This window comes from Abramis brama, assembly GCF_963993115.1.
Source record: "Abramis brama genome assembly, chromosome: 3".
Classification (NCBI taxonomy): Eukaryota; Metazoa; Chordata; class Actinopteri; order Cypriniformes; family Leuciscidae; genus Abramis; species Abramis brama.
Window position 1 is genome coordinate 38,529,530 of NC_139965.1, and position 16,471 is coordinate 38,546,000.

Here is a 16,471-nt window from a genome sequence, read left to right on the forward strand (position 1 = left end):
AATGCGGAGAGTCATGGTGGGGGAGAAGTGGTTTATGCGACCACAGCCCAGCGGCTCTTCTTGGATGGTTAATCCCTGGGAGCAATGCTGAGTTTCTGGAGAAGTTGGGAGACGAAGTTCCCCGCTGAGCCAGAGTCAATGAGGGCTTGCGCTGGAAGACAGAGAAGAGGAGTTATATGTACAGTAGTAAGGGTTAGTCAAGCAATTTTGTAAGGAAGTTGAAGAGTACTCACCGCTGGGCGTGGTGGTCAAACTGGACAGGTGGTGAGGATGTCTCCCCCACAATACAGGCACAGCTGATTGAGTGTTCTTCTTTGACGCTCCGCATGAGTGAGATAATACATGTCGACCTGCATGAGTTCAGGTGCTGGAAGGGCGACAGATGGTGAGGTGGGCGGAGGATACAAGACAGGTTGTGATGGAGCGCAGGCTGATAATCGTATGGAGACAGAAATGGATGGCCTTCTGAATTAAGTTCTCCAACCCCATTGAGTCATCATACACAACCATGAGTTGGCAAATATCAATGTTGAGTCCTTGGCGAAAAGCTGTCAGAAGGGCGATCTCACCCCAACCATATGAGGCGACCAGAGTGCGGAACTGAAGCGTGCAATTGCTCTTAATGACAGCTTTCCTTGATGCAGGTTGAAAAGCTGATCATGGATGGAGAACTCAAAGGCAGTTTGGCTGAACTTCCTTGAAGTGGTCAATGAAGGTGGTGAGCGAAGAGGTGATCTGCACATTGGATTGCCACAGGGATTTCGCCCACTGAAGCACAGGACCAGATAGAAAAGATATGACAAATATATAATGAACACTGAAGAATGAACCCGTTGCAGTCCTCCACCACACCAGTGAATGTCGCTAGTCGGGCCATGGGACCAGCAGAGGCAGCAGGTGAAGCAGCGGTGCAGATGGAGGAAGTGACTGGTGAACTGCTTGAATGAGATCCAAAAAGTGATCGCTGGAACGATCAACATTGGGGTTTGTTGAACTCTGCATCGTTGGTGGTCTGGTCTTCTGTCACACATCGGAAAAGAACAGACAGGCGATCATATAAACAAGGTTTATTAATAGGATGCAGGGAACAAACACTGGTTGATGGAAGGGTGAATGTGAAGTTCAAGAAGTTGCACTATGACTTAACTGGGTGGAATATGATGATCGCAGGTGGTCAGAGAGTGGTAACAGGAGTTGTAGCAGGAGATGAGTCTGTACATGGTTAGATGAGACCAGACAATGGTGTGCAGGTTGTGTGTGGTATATAAAGTGCAGGTTGATGAGGAGGTACAGGTGCGTTGAATCAGTAGTCCAGGGAGAGTGAACAAGTGGGCGGAGCGTGCAGATCTGGTGACGATGGGCTAATAGATGGTTGTGTCACCGTGACACACAGTAACTGCACAGTATATACACCATCATTCAAAAGTTTAGCTATAGTTTTTTAAAATGTTTCTGATAGACATATCTTATGCTCACCAAGACTGAATTTATTATATGCAATATTGTGAAATATAATTACAATTTAAAATAAAAGTTTTCTATTTTAATATATTTTAATATGTAATATATTTTCTGCAGTGTCACATGATCCTTCAGAAATCATTATATGCATTATATAAAATGCTGTTTTGGTGATCAAGAAACATTTCTTATTATTATCATATTTAAAAACTTTTTTGCTGCTGTCACAAACACCGGTAAAGATTCCTCAATCGGTCACCGGAGGTCTCACTCGCCTGAGTGCTAGCATTCAGTTTGGACTACATTTCCCAAGAGCCCACATACCTGGACGGATTACCGCACACCTGTCCCTCATCACTCAGACTATTTAAACCCTGGCTGTGTCCAAAATCGCCCCTATACCCTTAAATAGGGCACTCTTTGAGGGGATAGCCATTTGTAGTGGTGTCCGAAACCATAGTAGATGTTATTGAGTGCACTCATTCAATCCCACAAGGCACCGCATTAATGAGTGTACAACCGATGTATACCAGAGATGGTCTTCATCTAGTGGCTTTGTGTATGCTCAACGGCTAGAGAATGCCCATAATGCACTGTGAGTCGAGCGTTGGATGAATTCCTGCATCTCGCTAGGAGATGGCGCAGACAGCTGAATCAAATCATCCATCCATTTTCCAAACCGCGCTGCAGCGTATATCACACAGGTATAAATTTATTTTTAATTTGTTATTTAATAGTTTAATTACATTTTATATGCTAGTTTCCATGTCACGGTTCAAGATAAACCTTTTCCTTACTACTGGAGCTGCCAGTTTACCAAGTTACAAATGATTATTATTAAACAGCAAGCACAAACTATGCAAAAGCGGCAGCCCTTTCGGCGCACTCAGTGTCCGAATTCACTCACTCGTTTTCATCAACCCCTTTAATTGGACTATATTAGTGGAGTAATGTAGGTAACAGTGAATGAGGTATAGGGGGTGATTTCAAACACAGCACCTGTGTGTGTGATCTCTCATTGTGTGTGTGATCTCTCATTGCAAAGTCTTGTTTGCCCCAGCTACATTTCTGTGCGTTATTTTCCCTGTGTTGTTCTGCCTGTGTTTGACTCTGCCTTGGATTTAGTGGTGGGCAGAGCGAGCAAATGTGCCGTATTGTGTTGAGGCTTCGAAACAATCCGACACCCGCCTCCAAGATGACACCGAGTGGTCAGAACAGTGGAAATGCAACAAAAACTCAGGCCAAACATGCATAAAAAATGCCTTTTACAAACCCATTGCAAATGTTTTATTGAAAGTAAAATATATCAAACTAATCATCTAATTAGATTTAATATCAAGTGTCTGTGTAATATGTTCCTTTTAAAAATTTTCAGTGCTTGTTTTGTTTGTTCCATGGATGGATGGATGGCTCAGCTAACAGGCCAATAAGAGATTACTATTATTACTAATAATCACTATTATTCCTTTTAAGTATACTAATGTCTAATTAAAATGTGTACAAATGTATGAAACTGACCAGAGATCAGGTAAAGCTCGTAGAAACACATGATTCATGGGTTCACCTACATTCGAAACGGTTATGATGTAACGAAGTCTCGTTTACCGAAATCACGTGAGTTTGGCAGTTTAATACACGCTCCGATCCACTGATTCGAAAGAAAAGATTCATAAAGGTTTTGAAGCTTCATGAAGCATGTTTTCGAAAGTGCCTATCATACTTGGACTACCGATCTCACTCAGCCTGAGTCCTCGTTACAGCTGTAAAAAAAAAGTACAGACCCTAAACTTTTAAACTGTAGTGTATCTACCTTTAACAAATACTCTAATTTTAGTCCAGTCATTTTAAGCCAAAATGGGGGTCAACCTTGAACAAATTGCAACAGAAGCAAACTCAACTGATTTTGTATACTCAATATGTTCTGAGTAAGGAAAAAAAAGTCCTGAAGAATCCCATTAGGGGAAAGTTTCGAAAAAGACCCAAATATAGCCTATTCATACGCCTATTCATTCTTTTTCTCACGTGAATAGGGTAAAAATGTTAACCTTTAGATATCACCATGAAAATTACTGAGTTGTAGAGCCCGACCGATAAAGGATTTTTAAGGCCGATACCGATACAAATATTTGGTGATTTAAAAATCCGATATTCCGATATATCGGCCGATATATATATTTTTTTTAAATCCAGAAACGTGTAACAAAACATGAACAGATTTTCCCTAACATTAGTTATTTGTAGTTATTTAAGAGTCCTCAGCCTTACTAAAATAATATAATGCAGTTTAAAAATATATATATTTTTTTTAAATTAACTTTGTCACAACAGAACAGAATATATTAAAGTTCTGATAAATATAATGTATATTAAAAATACAAACTTAAGATATGAAACTTAAAGTCCTTTGAACAAAAAAAATCTACTATTATTATTAATATTGACAGTAATAATTTAAAAAAAAATCAATGATGATGATATTATTATTATCATCATCATTTGTATTATTATTAAACAAGACAAAGGTCACTCCTAATTCTATCCATCTATTCCATCAAGCTACAACAAACCATTTTCAATCATCATTTGTTGCCTGCCTTCTAAAATCTACTACTTAGTGATGCACTAAATACATTATGTGAGGTAATTAACACATGGTTACCGAGTCGATCGTTCCCTGGGAATGCGTTTTCATGAAAATCGAATGTAAAGAGTTTTATCTCTAAAAACAGATTAACGTTAGCTTATAACGCTAGTATATGGGGCACAGAGTAAGTAAAAGTAAATCGCTAGTTAATACCACTAACAAGGCTCAAAATAGCCTCACACTAACACGGTAGCATAATGAGGGTCCCTACATGCAAACCGAAGCATTGAGAACTTTGTAAGTGTACAGACAGTTTAATAAGAAGATACTTTATAAAGACAGTACATTACGCGTTTACAGGCATCATCTAGGAAAACAGTCTCGACTAGTCGAGTCACGAACGCCGTGCTACGTTAGATTTCACAAACGTAATTCCTATCAACAAGCTCACTTAGCACGGCGTTCGTGACTCGATTAGTTGTCGGTTAATGTACTGTCTTTATAAAGTATCTTCTTATTAAACTGTCTGTACACTTACAAAGTTCTCAATGCTTCGGTTTGCATGTTGGGACCCTCATTATGCTACCGTGTTAGTGCATTATGCTACCACTTGGATTTCACACACGTGTAAAAGAAAAGCTAACTTTTATGCACAGGCTAGCTGCTATGTTTGATACTTTTTCTCTATGCCTAAATTTTCACGTGCCTAACTTACGTTTTACAATGCAGGGACTGGAACTACAGATATAGTTATAAATACAGTAATCATTACTTTATTTTGTTGTGATTTCCAAGCTCATTGATGTTAGCAGTCTTCCTTGTAGAGTGCGCTCTGGTGGACAAACTATGCAGCGCCAACACTCATAACATGGTTGCAGGGTGTTTCGTCCGCTTTTATTTTATTTTTTAAATATTCATTTATCGGGCGTTATAAATGCCGATACCGATAGTTTGGAAAATGCCTAATATCGGCCCGCCGATATATCGGTCGGGCTCTACTGAGTTGATTACTTACATCAAGACAAACAAAAAATGTATTACAAGTTTTTTGAAATTGTTTGTTAACATGGACAAACGGTGCATAATCTAATTACATATGTGCTAATTTGCATAAATACCACAACAGATCTAAACATTGGGTATAGCCAGGTGAAAATGTCTTGTTGAATCTTGTTGACATATAACAGTAAAATACTTAATGTTAAGGTCTGAATGGAACCCATTTAGGCTACCCATGAGCATTAATACATAGAGGCAGGAATAAGTACTTTAGAAACCAGCCTTTATTAATTTTTAAGAGATGGGGTTTGGGGCTGGGTCTGTGGGACTGTTTCTGGGGGACGAGTCTGAGGGAAGAACAGGAGACAATGGTAAGGAGAATGCAGAAAACAAAAGGTAAGTAAAATAAAAAGTAAATCCCCAGAAACAGTCTCACGGACGCAGCCCCAAACCCCATCTCTGCAATAATAATTAATAAAGGCTGGTTTCTAAAGTACTTCTTCCTGCCTCTATGTATTAATGCTCATGGGTAGCCTAAATGGGTTCCATTCAGACCTTAACAATAAGTATTTTACTGTTATATGTCAACAAGATTCAACAAGACATTTTCACCTGGCTAGACACAATGTTTAGATCTGTTGTGGTATTTATGCAAATTAGCACATACATAATTAGATTATGCACCGTTTGTCCATGTTAACAAGCAATTTCAAAAAAACTTGTAATACATTTTTTGTTTGTCTTGATGTAAGTAATCAACTCAGTAATTTTCATGGTGATATCTAAAGGTTAAAATGTTTACCCTATTCACGTGAGAAAAAGAATGAATAGGCTATATTTGGGTCTTTTTCGAAACTTTCCCCTAATGGGATTCTTCGGGACTTTTTTTTTTCCTTACTCAGGACATATTGAGGATACAAAATCAGTTGAGTTTGCTTCTGTTGCAATTTGTTCAACCTTTTTTCATAAAATGACTGAACTATTTGTCGTTTGCTCGTTACAGACAGACTCGTTGTCATCTTGTGTTTTCTTTAGTTTTTCTATGTCTGCTCAGCTTTGTTAAAAAAATGTTTGTCAAAAATTGTCACAACAAGTAGGACAAAGTTTACCTCCAGAACATTAGGAAGGGGCTTTCAAAGAGATTCCCAATTATATGTCCATCTTTCTTTTTAGTTTCTGTAATGTGAGTATTTATCCTCTTCCTATTATCCTCATGTGTAGACCCTTTTGTAGCAGGGCTATTCATGCTCCCACTGTTGATTTGTCTGCTTCTATGTCCTCTGATTAATGGCAGGGAAAACACAAATTGAAAGCCATCGTCTCTTGCGGATGAACATCTCTATGTGTACAGTCCCCAGTCAGAAAAAAAATTATGATGGAGGCTTCCGATAAAGAGGGCTAATGGAGTAGACGTGTTTGCCCCTCGCTCACATGCCTTTTAGTTTAACCATACATCTTAAGCCCATTTACTCAACTATTTAATCTCAAGAAGGAAAAAAAAATGTCATGAGTATTATAACTTCTGTATATATTATTTCAGCTAAACATGACTTCTAAGTTGGCTAAGCAGAACAAAAAAGAACCGAAAAAGGACTCCACCGTACTAAGCTTAACATGGCCGACCACGTTGTCGGATCACACACACAAGATTGCTTCACTCAAATCGAGTGTCAATGTGATAGACGAACAGGTTCTGGGCCCGGTTGCATGAAAGCCTTTAAAGGCCCACTGAAGTGTCTTGGAATGCACAGGTTTGTATGATGCTTGTATGACGTAATTTCCACTGAAACAGGAAGCTAAGACGGGACATTTTGAATGGTTCCTCCGAATTTTAAAATAGCCAATAGCGTTTAGTTTACCTCACAGACTTCAAGTCGTACTTGACAGCACCATGGAAGCGAATCAGAGTGCTGATGATACGTGGGATTCAGTATGAATCAGGTGTGAATAAATTCTAGCCATTTCATTCTTAACCAACGTACAGTGTGTTTGAGCAACCAAATTCACATCTCCAACCCTAATTGCTCCGTGACATGCTTTGGCCAGGTGGTATTTATAGCATAGGGGGCGGGATGCTATAGATTCTAGAGAGCATTTGATTGGACAGAAGATGTGTTGAGAAGCTGAAGTCCGTGGCAATGTCATAAAAATCTGTGATTCATTTTAGCGGAAGTGAGAGACTGTAAGTTTTGAATGCTTATATCTCCTAAATGCGAATTTTGGCATTGTTTTGGAACACACCAGCTTATTCATAACTTTAAAGCTAACATATTCATACTAAGCTAAAAAAAAAAAACTTACATTTTGATTTCAGGGGGCCTTTAAGTTAAGAAAACCCTTAGTTTTAAGGTTAAGGGTACCCATAGGCTGTCATTAAGTATTTTCCCTTAATTACTTGAGAGTTCCCTTAAGTTCTGTTATGCCGTGCAACAAAGTCCTTATTAACCATTTAGTCCTTAAAAAAAATAAGAGATCAAAACAGGTCCCTTAAGTCATCTGCTGAACTCAAACGCAATGGATGATTTCATGTTAATTAATGGAGGAGGAAGTACCGAGTTGTTTTAGCAATCAAAATAAGCCTGTTGAAAGTATGACGTCAAACAGTGTGTATTGTCAAAAATAAAATCGAATAAACATCAAAGCTTTTAGATTTTTTCATCACTTCCACTGTGCACTTGAATTAATGATCTCATGCCAGTCTTTCATCTTGTGCGCAAGAGAGCCTGATTATAGCGGCAGGCGTAGATTTTTGTTCCCCATCTTTAAAAAATGAAGCATTTTTTGTCCATGGTCCATTTTGGTTTAGATTTCTTGTTTCCAGTAGCCTACTGTAAAGCCGGTTGGCAGACAGGACTAGGCGTCGAGCCACGTCGCGTCTAGGAAAACGACCGAAAGCGTCATTCTGTACTGTTGTGCTCAAGTTCAAGGCTGTAAAAAAAAAATCAGTGAAGTTGCATTGATGTGTGAGTACAATACAATAACAACGAGTTGGACTAATATAATGTAATTTAATGGAAAACATATGTGAGTGGCGCAGCAGGATTTTGAGCAGGCACCGTGTCATAGCTGGACTCTCTCTGGACTGAATCTTACAACGATCTTGTGTCGTCCGTCAGATTGTGTCATCCGCCTTTCATAATCTCCATAACTCAAATATTAGCTGTATAGTTCAGTAGGCTAAATATTAAACTTGTTTAAAGTCAGTGGCCATTATATTTGGTTTATTGTGGGAGATAGCAATTGCTTCTCCATTGCTGTCTTTTGCCAGAAACTATCGGGAAATGCTTAGAATAAACACTTAGGGAAAGGTGACGGTTAAGACGTTTGTTGCAACGCTCTGAAATCCCTTGCCTTTGGCTGAGTGCAGAGCAAAGCTACAAGATAAAGTTGTGTGAATAGAATTCAAGGTCCACAACTTTCCTTTAATTTTTGTTTGTTTTTTTCCTTTTATCTTTTGTTCTGAATGTTTTGTCAGTTCCTCTCCTCTAATTGGATCCAGAATGCTTCCTACCAGTTCAGCGCCATCCCTCCTCTTTAACCTTCCAGAATGGTTAATACAGCTACAGTATACAGGTGGCGATTAAATCCATGCAGTCGGGACAGTCTCCAGGCCCTGACGGCTTTACCATTCAATTTAAAAAAAACTTTTGCTTCCCTTCTAGTTCCTATATAACTTAGGCAAGCTTTATAATGACTCTTTTAAAGCAAGTCTCTGACAACTGTCCACAATGGGTGCATACAGAAACTATGTCGAAGCATACTCTTTACTCTCTTGCTTGTTCTCAACTTCCTTTGGTTCTAAGCATGGTCTCAAACAATCCTGTAGTCACTAGTTTCCTCAAAATCTGGGCTCAATTTAGGAAACATTATGGTTTACATAGAGGCTCTATTCACATGCCTATATCCAACAATTACTTTTCCCCCATCCATTTCAGACCCTTACCTTTAGTCATCTGATGGCCTTCTCAAGATTAACTCCTGTGCGTCAATTAAAAAAAGTTACACATAGGTCCATAGAGGACAAAAATGTCCGTGTCAAAAAACTGTCATAAAGTTTAAGCTTGGGAGCACAGACTTAAGTTTGGTCTCATTTTAAAGAAGAACTTTGGCAGATTATTGTTGAAGTAAAAAAAAGTTTAGAAAAGTAAAAAAAATCTGTTTTATATAAAATATATATTTTATGAAACATGTTGAACTCTAAAACTATTAGAAAATCAAAGCCATAAATCTAAAGAAGTTGTGTTCCAAATTTGAGGTTGATATCTCAATAAATGAGCTTCAAAATCAGATTTTGTTTGGGCGCAGTACAACATTTTTAGATGCCAGCAAAGCTCCACCGGTGCACACAGTGGCTTTCTCAAATATTACAAGCTCACACACTTTTATTTATTTTTTATTACACACATACAAACCACACTCTGACATCCATACCAACACTCAGACAGTTATAGCTGCATAATTTATCAAATTTGCTCTATAATATGCATAAGCAGAGAACTATAGACCAAACCTGAGAAAATGGCACCATCTGGTAAAAAACAGTAAACATTTAAATTTTGAAGCCTTGCCAACATAATGAAAGCCTGTTAACAAAGATTGCATTATTTTATAGTTAAATGGCCCTAGGATTAAAAATTGCAGTTTTAATTGGTTTCAGTGGGGACATGTTTGTCCCCAAGGTCCTGAGTGGAACTATTTTGTGTACCTAGTGCAAAATAGTTTTATTAAAGGAAATGGGGGTGAAATAGTAAAATTCCAATAAAAATACTTTCCTGTGCCAAAATGTGTGCAGTTGGCATTAACACAGGCAAAATGATTTAAAAAAATGAAGAATTTTTACAAAGACAAAAATATCCAAAAGGTTGCACATGGGTTAAGCTAATTTTTCATCAAAATGAGCAATAATGATAATGCATCTGGGCATTTTAGTGGTGTTGTTTTTGTCAATTCCATTATTAGGTGATTTGTCATTATTGTAATACAGTACTATTGCAGATGTGCTTAATGACCTCTATGAAGAGGGAATATTTGCCGCCTCTTTATTATCTAAAAAGTATAACCTACCCAATCATTACTGATTTTGGTTCTTCCAAATTAGAAATTTTATACAGAAGCAGTTCTCTCACTTTGTCCCTGGAAACACACATTGATCACTTTCTTGCTTTCATTTCAACCATAAGCATCTAATCTCTGTCATATTATAATTTCATAAACTCTATTAATGCCGACCCTACAGGAAGCTTGACCTAGGAGTTGCTGTCTCAGAGGATCTATGACATAACATCTTGAACCAGGTACACCATACAGTATTTGCCATGGTTTACTACAGTGTAAAATACTATTCAGAGCACACCTAACCAATGCTATTCCATAAGACTTGGGATCCCATTTTGAACTACATTAAAAGTCTACCTTGCTCACCGGTAACTGACAAAGAATAATATTTGTCAGATATTAGAAGGAATTTTTTTTTTTTTTTTTTTTTTTACCTTTTCTCTTCGCTGTTTCTTGTCCATTTGTGGAATGGGGGAATCATGGAAGAGATTAATAATGGACAATATCTTAGTGTTTACCTTGTCATCAATGTACCATTCTGTATTGTCACACAAAATGATTAAATAAAAAAAAATATTGGTAACACTTTATATTACGACCCGCAAACAACTGCGTAAATAAACCGAAATTACGGTGTACGTTTCTGTAATTATAGTGTACTTCCATGTAGGTTTAAGGGGACAATATGTTAAGTTTTGGGTAATAAAGGGGTAACAAGCAGATATACAACCTGCAAATAACTTTGTAAGTAAACCGAAATTACGGTGTACGTTTCTGTAATTATAGTGTACCTCCATGTAGGTATAAGGGAACAATATGTTAAGTTTTGGGTAATAAAGGGGTACAACAGATATACAAGCAAATTATTTATAATGTAATTATTTTAAAACTAACAGGTACCTATTCTGTTAATATATTCCAGGCAAAAATTGTACGTCTGTTGTATATAAAAGTTTTTATCACATTTCTGGCAAAATATTTTCTTGTGCAATGTAGTTACAGGGTAATTTTGACATCTGTGGGTTGTAAATTAAACTTATATATATATATATGGCTGTATGTAAGCACAGTATGATAAAAATGGAATTTGTTGGCTTTTCTTACTAAACTACTTAACGTTAAGCCAAAAAAATTAGTTTCTGCTATGATTTTAATTTAGAACGTACCATGTAGTACTTACTTACCTTATCACATTCTATTGCAATGACACTTAAATGTCAGAGCAAATATACTGTGTAATTAAAACGTTTTTTTTTGTTTTTTTTTCTTAATAAGAGTACCTTTCTCTGTAATTACTGTGCAAATAGTGTTGTTTCGTATTGTTACATAGTAAGTAGTGTTTGTTACCCGTTTCAACTGTGTAGTTACAGGGTAAGTGTAACTCCTGCGGGCTGTAAATTAAAGTGGCGCTTGTTACCCCCTTGTTCTGTGTAGTTACAGGGTAATTGTAACTCCTGCGGGCTGTAAATTAAAGTGACGCTTGTTACCCCCTTGTTCTGTGTAGTTACAGGGTAATTGTAACTCCTGCGGGCTGTAAATTAAAGTGGCGCTTGTTACCCCCTTGTTCTGTGTAGTTACAGGGTAAATACAACATTAAACCAGTATGCTGAAACAGACAAACCTAGCTTCACCATTAGCATTATCAACAAATTTCTAAATTAGTACTTGTAAAAGAACAGTAGCACAATTAAACCAAAAACATTTATTAAAACAAGTTTAACAATAAACAATCACAATGTTGAAATGACATCAACACTGTACAAACTGTAAACAGAACAGAAATAATCTTGAAATCACAAAGTGTATAAATAACAATAATCGCCAACAGTTGAACAGAGAAAACAAACAATTGGTTTAAACAAATTGTAAAAACAAAAACAAAAAAAACAATGCCGAAACTTATTTTTTAAAGGTAGCAGCTTATTTTCTTTTTTCATGTCCTCAATTTTCTTCCGAAGTTGGGGACAGGAGGCCACAAATTGCTGCAAGTCCTTGGCCTAGGACTGCATAGTTGTCCCTGGGGTATAAGTAGGAACAGAAAACTGTTCCCCATCTGATGCTATTGTCACCTGTAATCACAAGTACAGAAATGTAGTTAGTAGAATATCAAAAAAGGTTGCACTAGTACACCAATAATCTTTTAGGTATCACATAAACAGTGACGGCCCTATCATACACCCGGACGCAAGTGTCTTTTGCTAGTTTCAACCCGGCGCAATGATCATTTTCACGTTTAGCGCCATGTTGTTTAAACAGCAAATGCATTTGCGCCCAATTTTGCGCCCATGGGCATTCTGGTCTGAAAATGAGGTGTGTTCAGGCACATTGTTGGCGCGTTGCTATTTTGAGGCAACTAAAATAGACTACGCCATTGACCAACTAAAACGTGATCTAAAGTCTAAAGTCAATGGCGCAATATTGTTTTTGTTATTTAATGAGCGCATTATAGTACGGGACGACAATGCGCGTTTGCTTATCACACATGGATGCGCAGCAGCACACAACCCTTTTTATAATATGAAAAATTAAAGGATTATAATGTATAAGATTATTATTGAGTCTCTTGGACATAAATGAGGACCGATTACGAGACAAAGCACAAGAACATATTTTGCCAGAAATGTGATAAAAACTTTTATATACAACAGACGTACAATTTTTGCCTGGAATATATTAACAGAATAGGTACCTGTTAGTTTTAAAATAATTACATTATAAATAATTTGCTTGTATATCTGGTTGTACCCCTTTATTACCCAAAACTTAACATATTGTTCCTTTATACCTACACGGAGGTACACTATAATTACAGAAACGTACACTGTAATTTCGATTTACTTACGAAGTTCTTTGCAGGTTGTATATCTGCTTGTTACCCCTTTATTACCCAAAACTTAACATATTGTTCACTTATACCTACACGGAAGTACACTATAATTACAGAAACGTACACCATAATTTCGGTTTACTTACGCAGTTGTTTGCGGGTCGTAATATAAAGTGTTACCAAAATATTACCCCAACTCCCCACCCTATATCGTCTGTCAATGCTCACAATAAATAAGCCCCATCTCTTCTCCCCCACTAATGTAAATAAGAAGAATTAATTAACCTTGCTGATAATCCTAGGTTCTGCTTCCAGGGTGTTGGTGGGAGCCATCTGGTTAACATTGCAGTCTTGTCAGAGAGCAGAGAGGAGATCCAGATCTCACTTATTTATGAGTCCTGCCCTCGGTCTCACGTTTGGGTCAGATCTACCAAACACTTAGACAGCACTGGTTAACATTAGGCTTGCAGAACAGCTGGGAGGCTGATTGCATGGACACCATTAGCCGGGATGAAGCCTGCCTTCTGGACTGCACGACAGGGGCACATAGCTTAATTGGGATAGATGAGCTTTTAGGCTTGTCTTCGTTATTTTGTTTAGTTGAAAGTGACTTTAATTTGTCTTGAAGGCAATGCAGACAGAATACTGATTTAAAATAACTCTGTTTCCTGCACTGTTATATACAGCACAAAACAGACAGTGTGACCACTGAAGACCTATTGCAGAATAAATGACTCTCATGAGTTGTTGTTTTTTTTTTTTTCCTGAATGAAAAACATACAGCACCTCCAGTGTAGTCAAATAACCAAATTAATTATGCATTAAATTGACCAAAAGTGGTGGTAAAGACAATGTTAAAATAAAAACAAATTCTATTGTTCACCTTGAATCATCAAATGTATCACAGTTTCCACACAAATATTAAGCAGCACAACTGATTTCTAAAGGATTTTTTTTTTTATTCTCTTTCTCTGTCTCCCTCTTTGATTGTTCATCAGACTATGGAGGAGTGTGAGAGGAGTTCATGATCTGTACCATCTTGTTCACGGCATACAGATGAATACAGACTCTTTTCCCTGGATTTCTATTGTGGGATCGGACATTGCTTTGTTGTTACTGTTCAAATCTCTGAAGTCTGAGAGTTTTTAATAGAGAACTGTCAAATAAATGTTACCATTAACGTTACTCCTGTATCTCCACTTTACTGCATTTTATGTTTGTAAAGTGTAACACTAGTATGCACACGCACGAACACACACACACCTGTGTCAAAGTGTTCCCATTCCAATAATTCAATTCATCAAACTTTTTTATAGTCATCAATGAACTTGCAATTTTGGTTGTGCAATTCATTAACCCCAACCCACTCAACATGACACAGACAAAAGCAGGAGCTTAAGTGCTTTTCCTTCTCTCAGCACTTAATATCGCAGTTTCATTCACAGGCAGGGCTTCTAAAGGAAACGTGTGCTTGTTATTGGGTCCTGGAACTCTTCCAGTCATTTTAAATGTGATTTGTAGTGGCTCTCACTTGGATGGAAACATTTCTTCAAGAGAAGTTCTTCATCTGCTCCACTCAGTCATTGTTTTGATAGGGACTAATTCACAGTTCTAATTTGGAGGATTAGAAGGACTGAGTGGGATTGCAGTGAAAACCTGCACATACCCTTCTGAATCTCAAGACCAGCAAGAAATGTAGAGTAAAAAGTCTTATTTATAGAACATTTTTCTATGTATGTGTAATATTTCCTTTGACTGTGATGAGTAGTATAAGTGGTATACAATTTTGCATTTAGGAAACATAGATCTGTCTGTTTTGTCATTTAAGCAGGCCTTAACAGTAAAACAGTGTTGAATATTTAAAGAATATTCATACCATTTTTTACAATTATATATTTTTCCCTCTGCGGCCCAGTTTCAATGCTTATGATGTTCCTCATTTGTATGTTGCTTTGGATAAAAGCATCTGATAAATGAATAATTGTAAATAATATTAATGAGAGTTTCATGCACTAAAACAGTTTTAGATTTGCAGTCAGAACATTTCCAGAACATCAGAACAGAGCAAAAGTCCACATTTTAATTAAAAATGAATACCTTTTAAAACTGAATAAATTGTCCTCCAAACTGACATTTTCCAATGACACGTTATTAGTGAATAATACACTATGCAACTTTTGGCGCTCTAGCATTTAATAAACAAAACTGCATGTATCCGGAGCTACTTTTTTATGTATATGACGAGTCACGCAGGTACTGGGCTACTCTGCAGTGGTTGTCGTCCCACACGGTCTAAAATAGTCTGAATATAAACACTTATTATTAGGGGTGTAACAATACCCTTATGTCACGATTCGATACATATCATGATACTGAACGAATATGCTTGCACTCTGTCACTGACTAGATATATTTAAAATAATGTAGGCCACTTTTTACTGGTAACATAAGACATTTGGCATTATCAAGACCCACAAATATTCCCCAACTGCATTATTATACATTATATTCAACATTATATATAGCAGTTTAATGTAGGATTGACACTAAAACTCTGAAAACTTGAATTTTTTTCTCACACATTTTTTATTTTGGTTGAACTATACACAATACATATTGTCACCATGATGCATATTGTTGTATTTTTGTATTGCGATATATTGTGACACGCTATATTGTTACACCCCTACTTATTATAGGCGTTACCTTAGTGATTCAGGATAAGACAAAAACACGGTTTGGAAGATGGATTCATGATGCACTCACTCATAAATTGTATAGATTTTGCAAAGTGTACCTTCAAATAAAGCTATACACAATTGGACATCAGTCTAATTCAATGTCGTCTCGTTGGTTTATTGAGGAAAAAACAAATCAATCTTTAATTTCTTGATTTAAGCTGCACTAAACACTGTATTTTGGCATTATATGATTAGTAGTATAGCACAGGCGCTGAGTGTTGCTTGAAAATGTCTATGAGCCATCTCTTTATGTAAGGTCACTAAGCACACCTTGTTCCTGCTGTTTCAGGGGGAAGAGCTCAATGAATCTGCTCAGGAGAGTCGTGCCAACGCTGAGATGCACAGACTCCTCGGCCAGAAGTTCCTCAGGTTGCCATGGAAACCAGAGGTAAAACATCCTTTTATAGTGTTAGAAACGTACACTTTAGTTTCCTACAAAGAAGACATATTCCTACATAATGTGTATGATAATGTGTAGGATAATACTCAAAACCACACTGGCAGTGTGCAATATAGCTGTGAATCTCTCTCACGCTCTCGCTCTCTCGCTCTCATTGTGTGTGATTTCCTTAGGGAGGCTCATCCTCCCATAGCTCTGCATCCCGCCAGGAATCATACTAAAATTACATGAACAGGTGGCCGAAAAGACGAGAGAACAACAGGCGCTGTATTGATGATGAACCAGCCAGTTCTGCTTAGCCCTGCTATCTTGTTTTATATATAAAAATGATTTAGACACCCACAAACACCTGAATATCAAGCTTTAAAGGGGATCTATTATGCCCCTTTTTACAAGATGTAATA

General features: G+C 37.3%; 1 protein-coding gene across 1 annotated transcript in view; it reads left to right on the forward strand.

The window, feature by feature from the left end:
• The window catches only part of b4galnt4b (beta-1,4-N-acetyl-galactosaminyl transferase 4b), a 121,416-nt gene that overhangs the window by 55,703 nt on the left and 49,242 nt on the right, over positions 1–16,471 (forward strand). Inside the window, exon 4 of the mRNA XM_084108491.1 lies at positions 15,957–16,055. Within this exon, the coding sequence (XP_083964617.1) occupies positions 15,957–16,055 (99 nt within the window). The remainder of the gene's footprint in view (positions 1–15,956; positions 16,056–16,471) is intronic.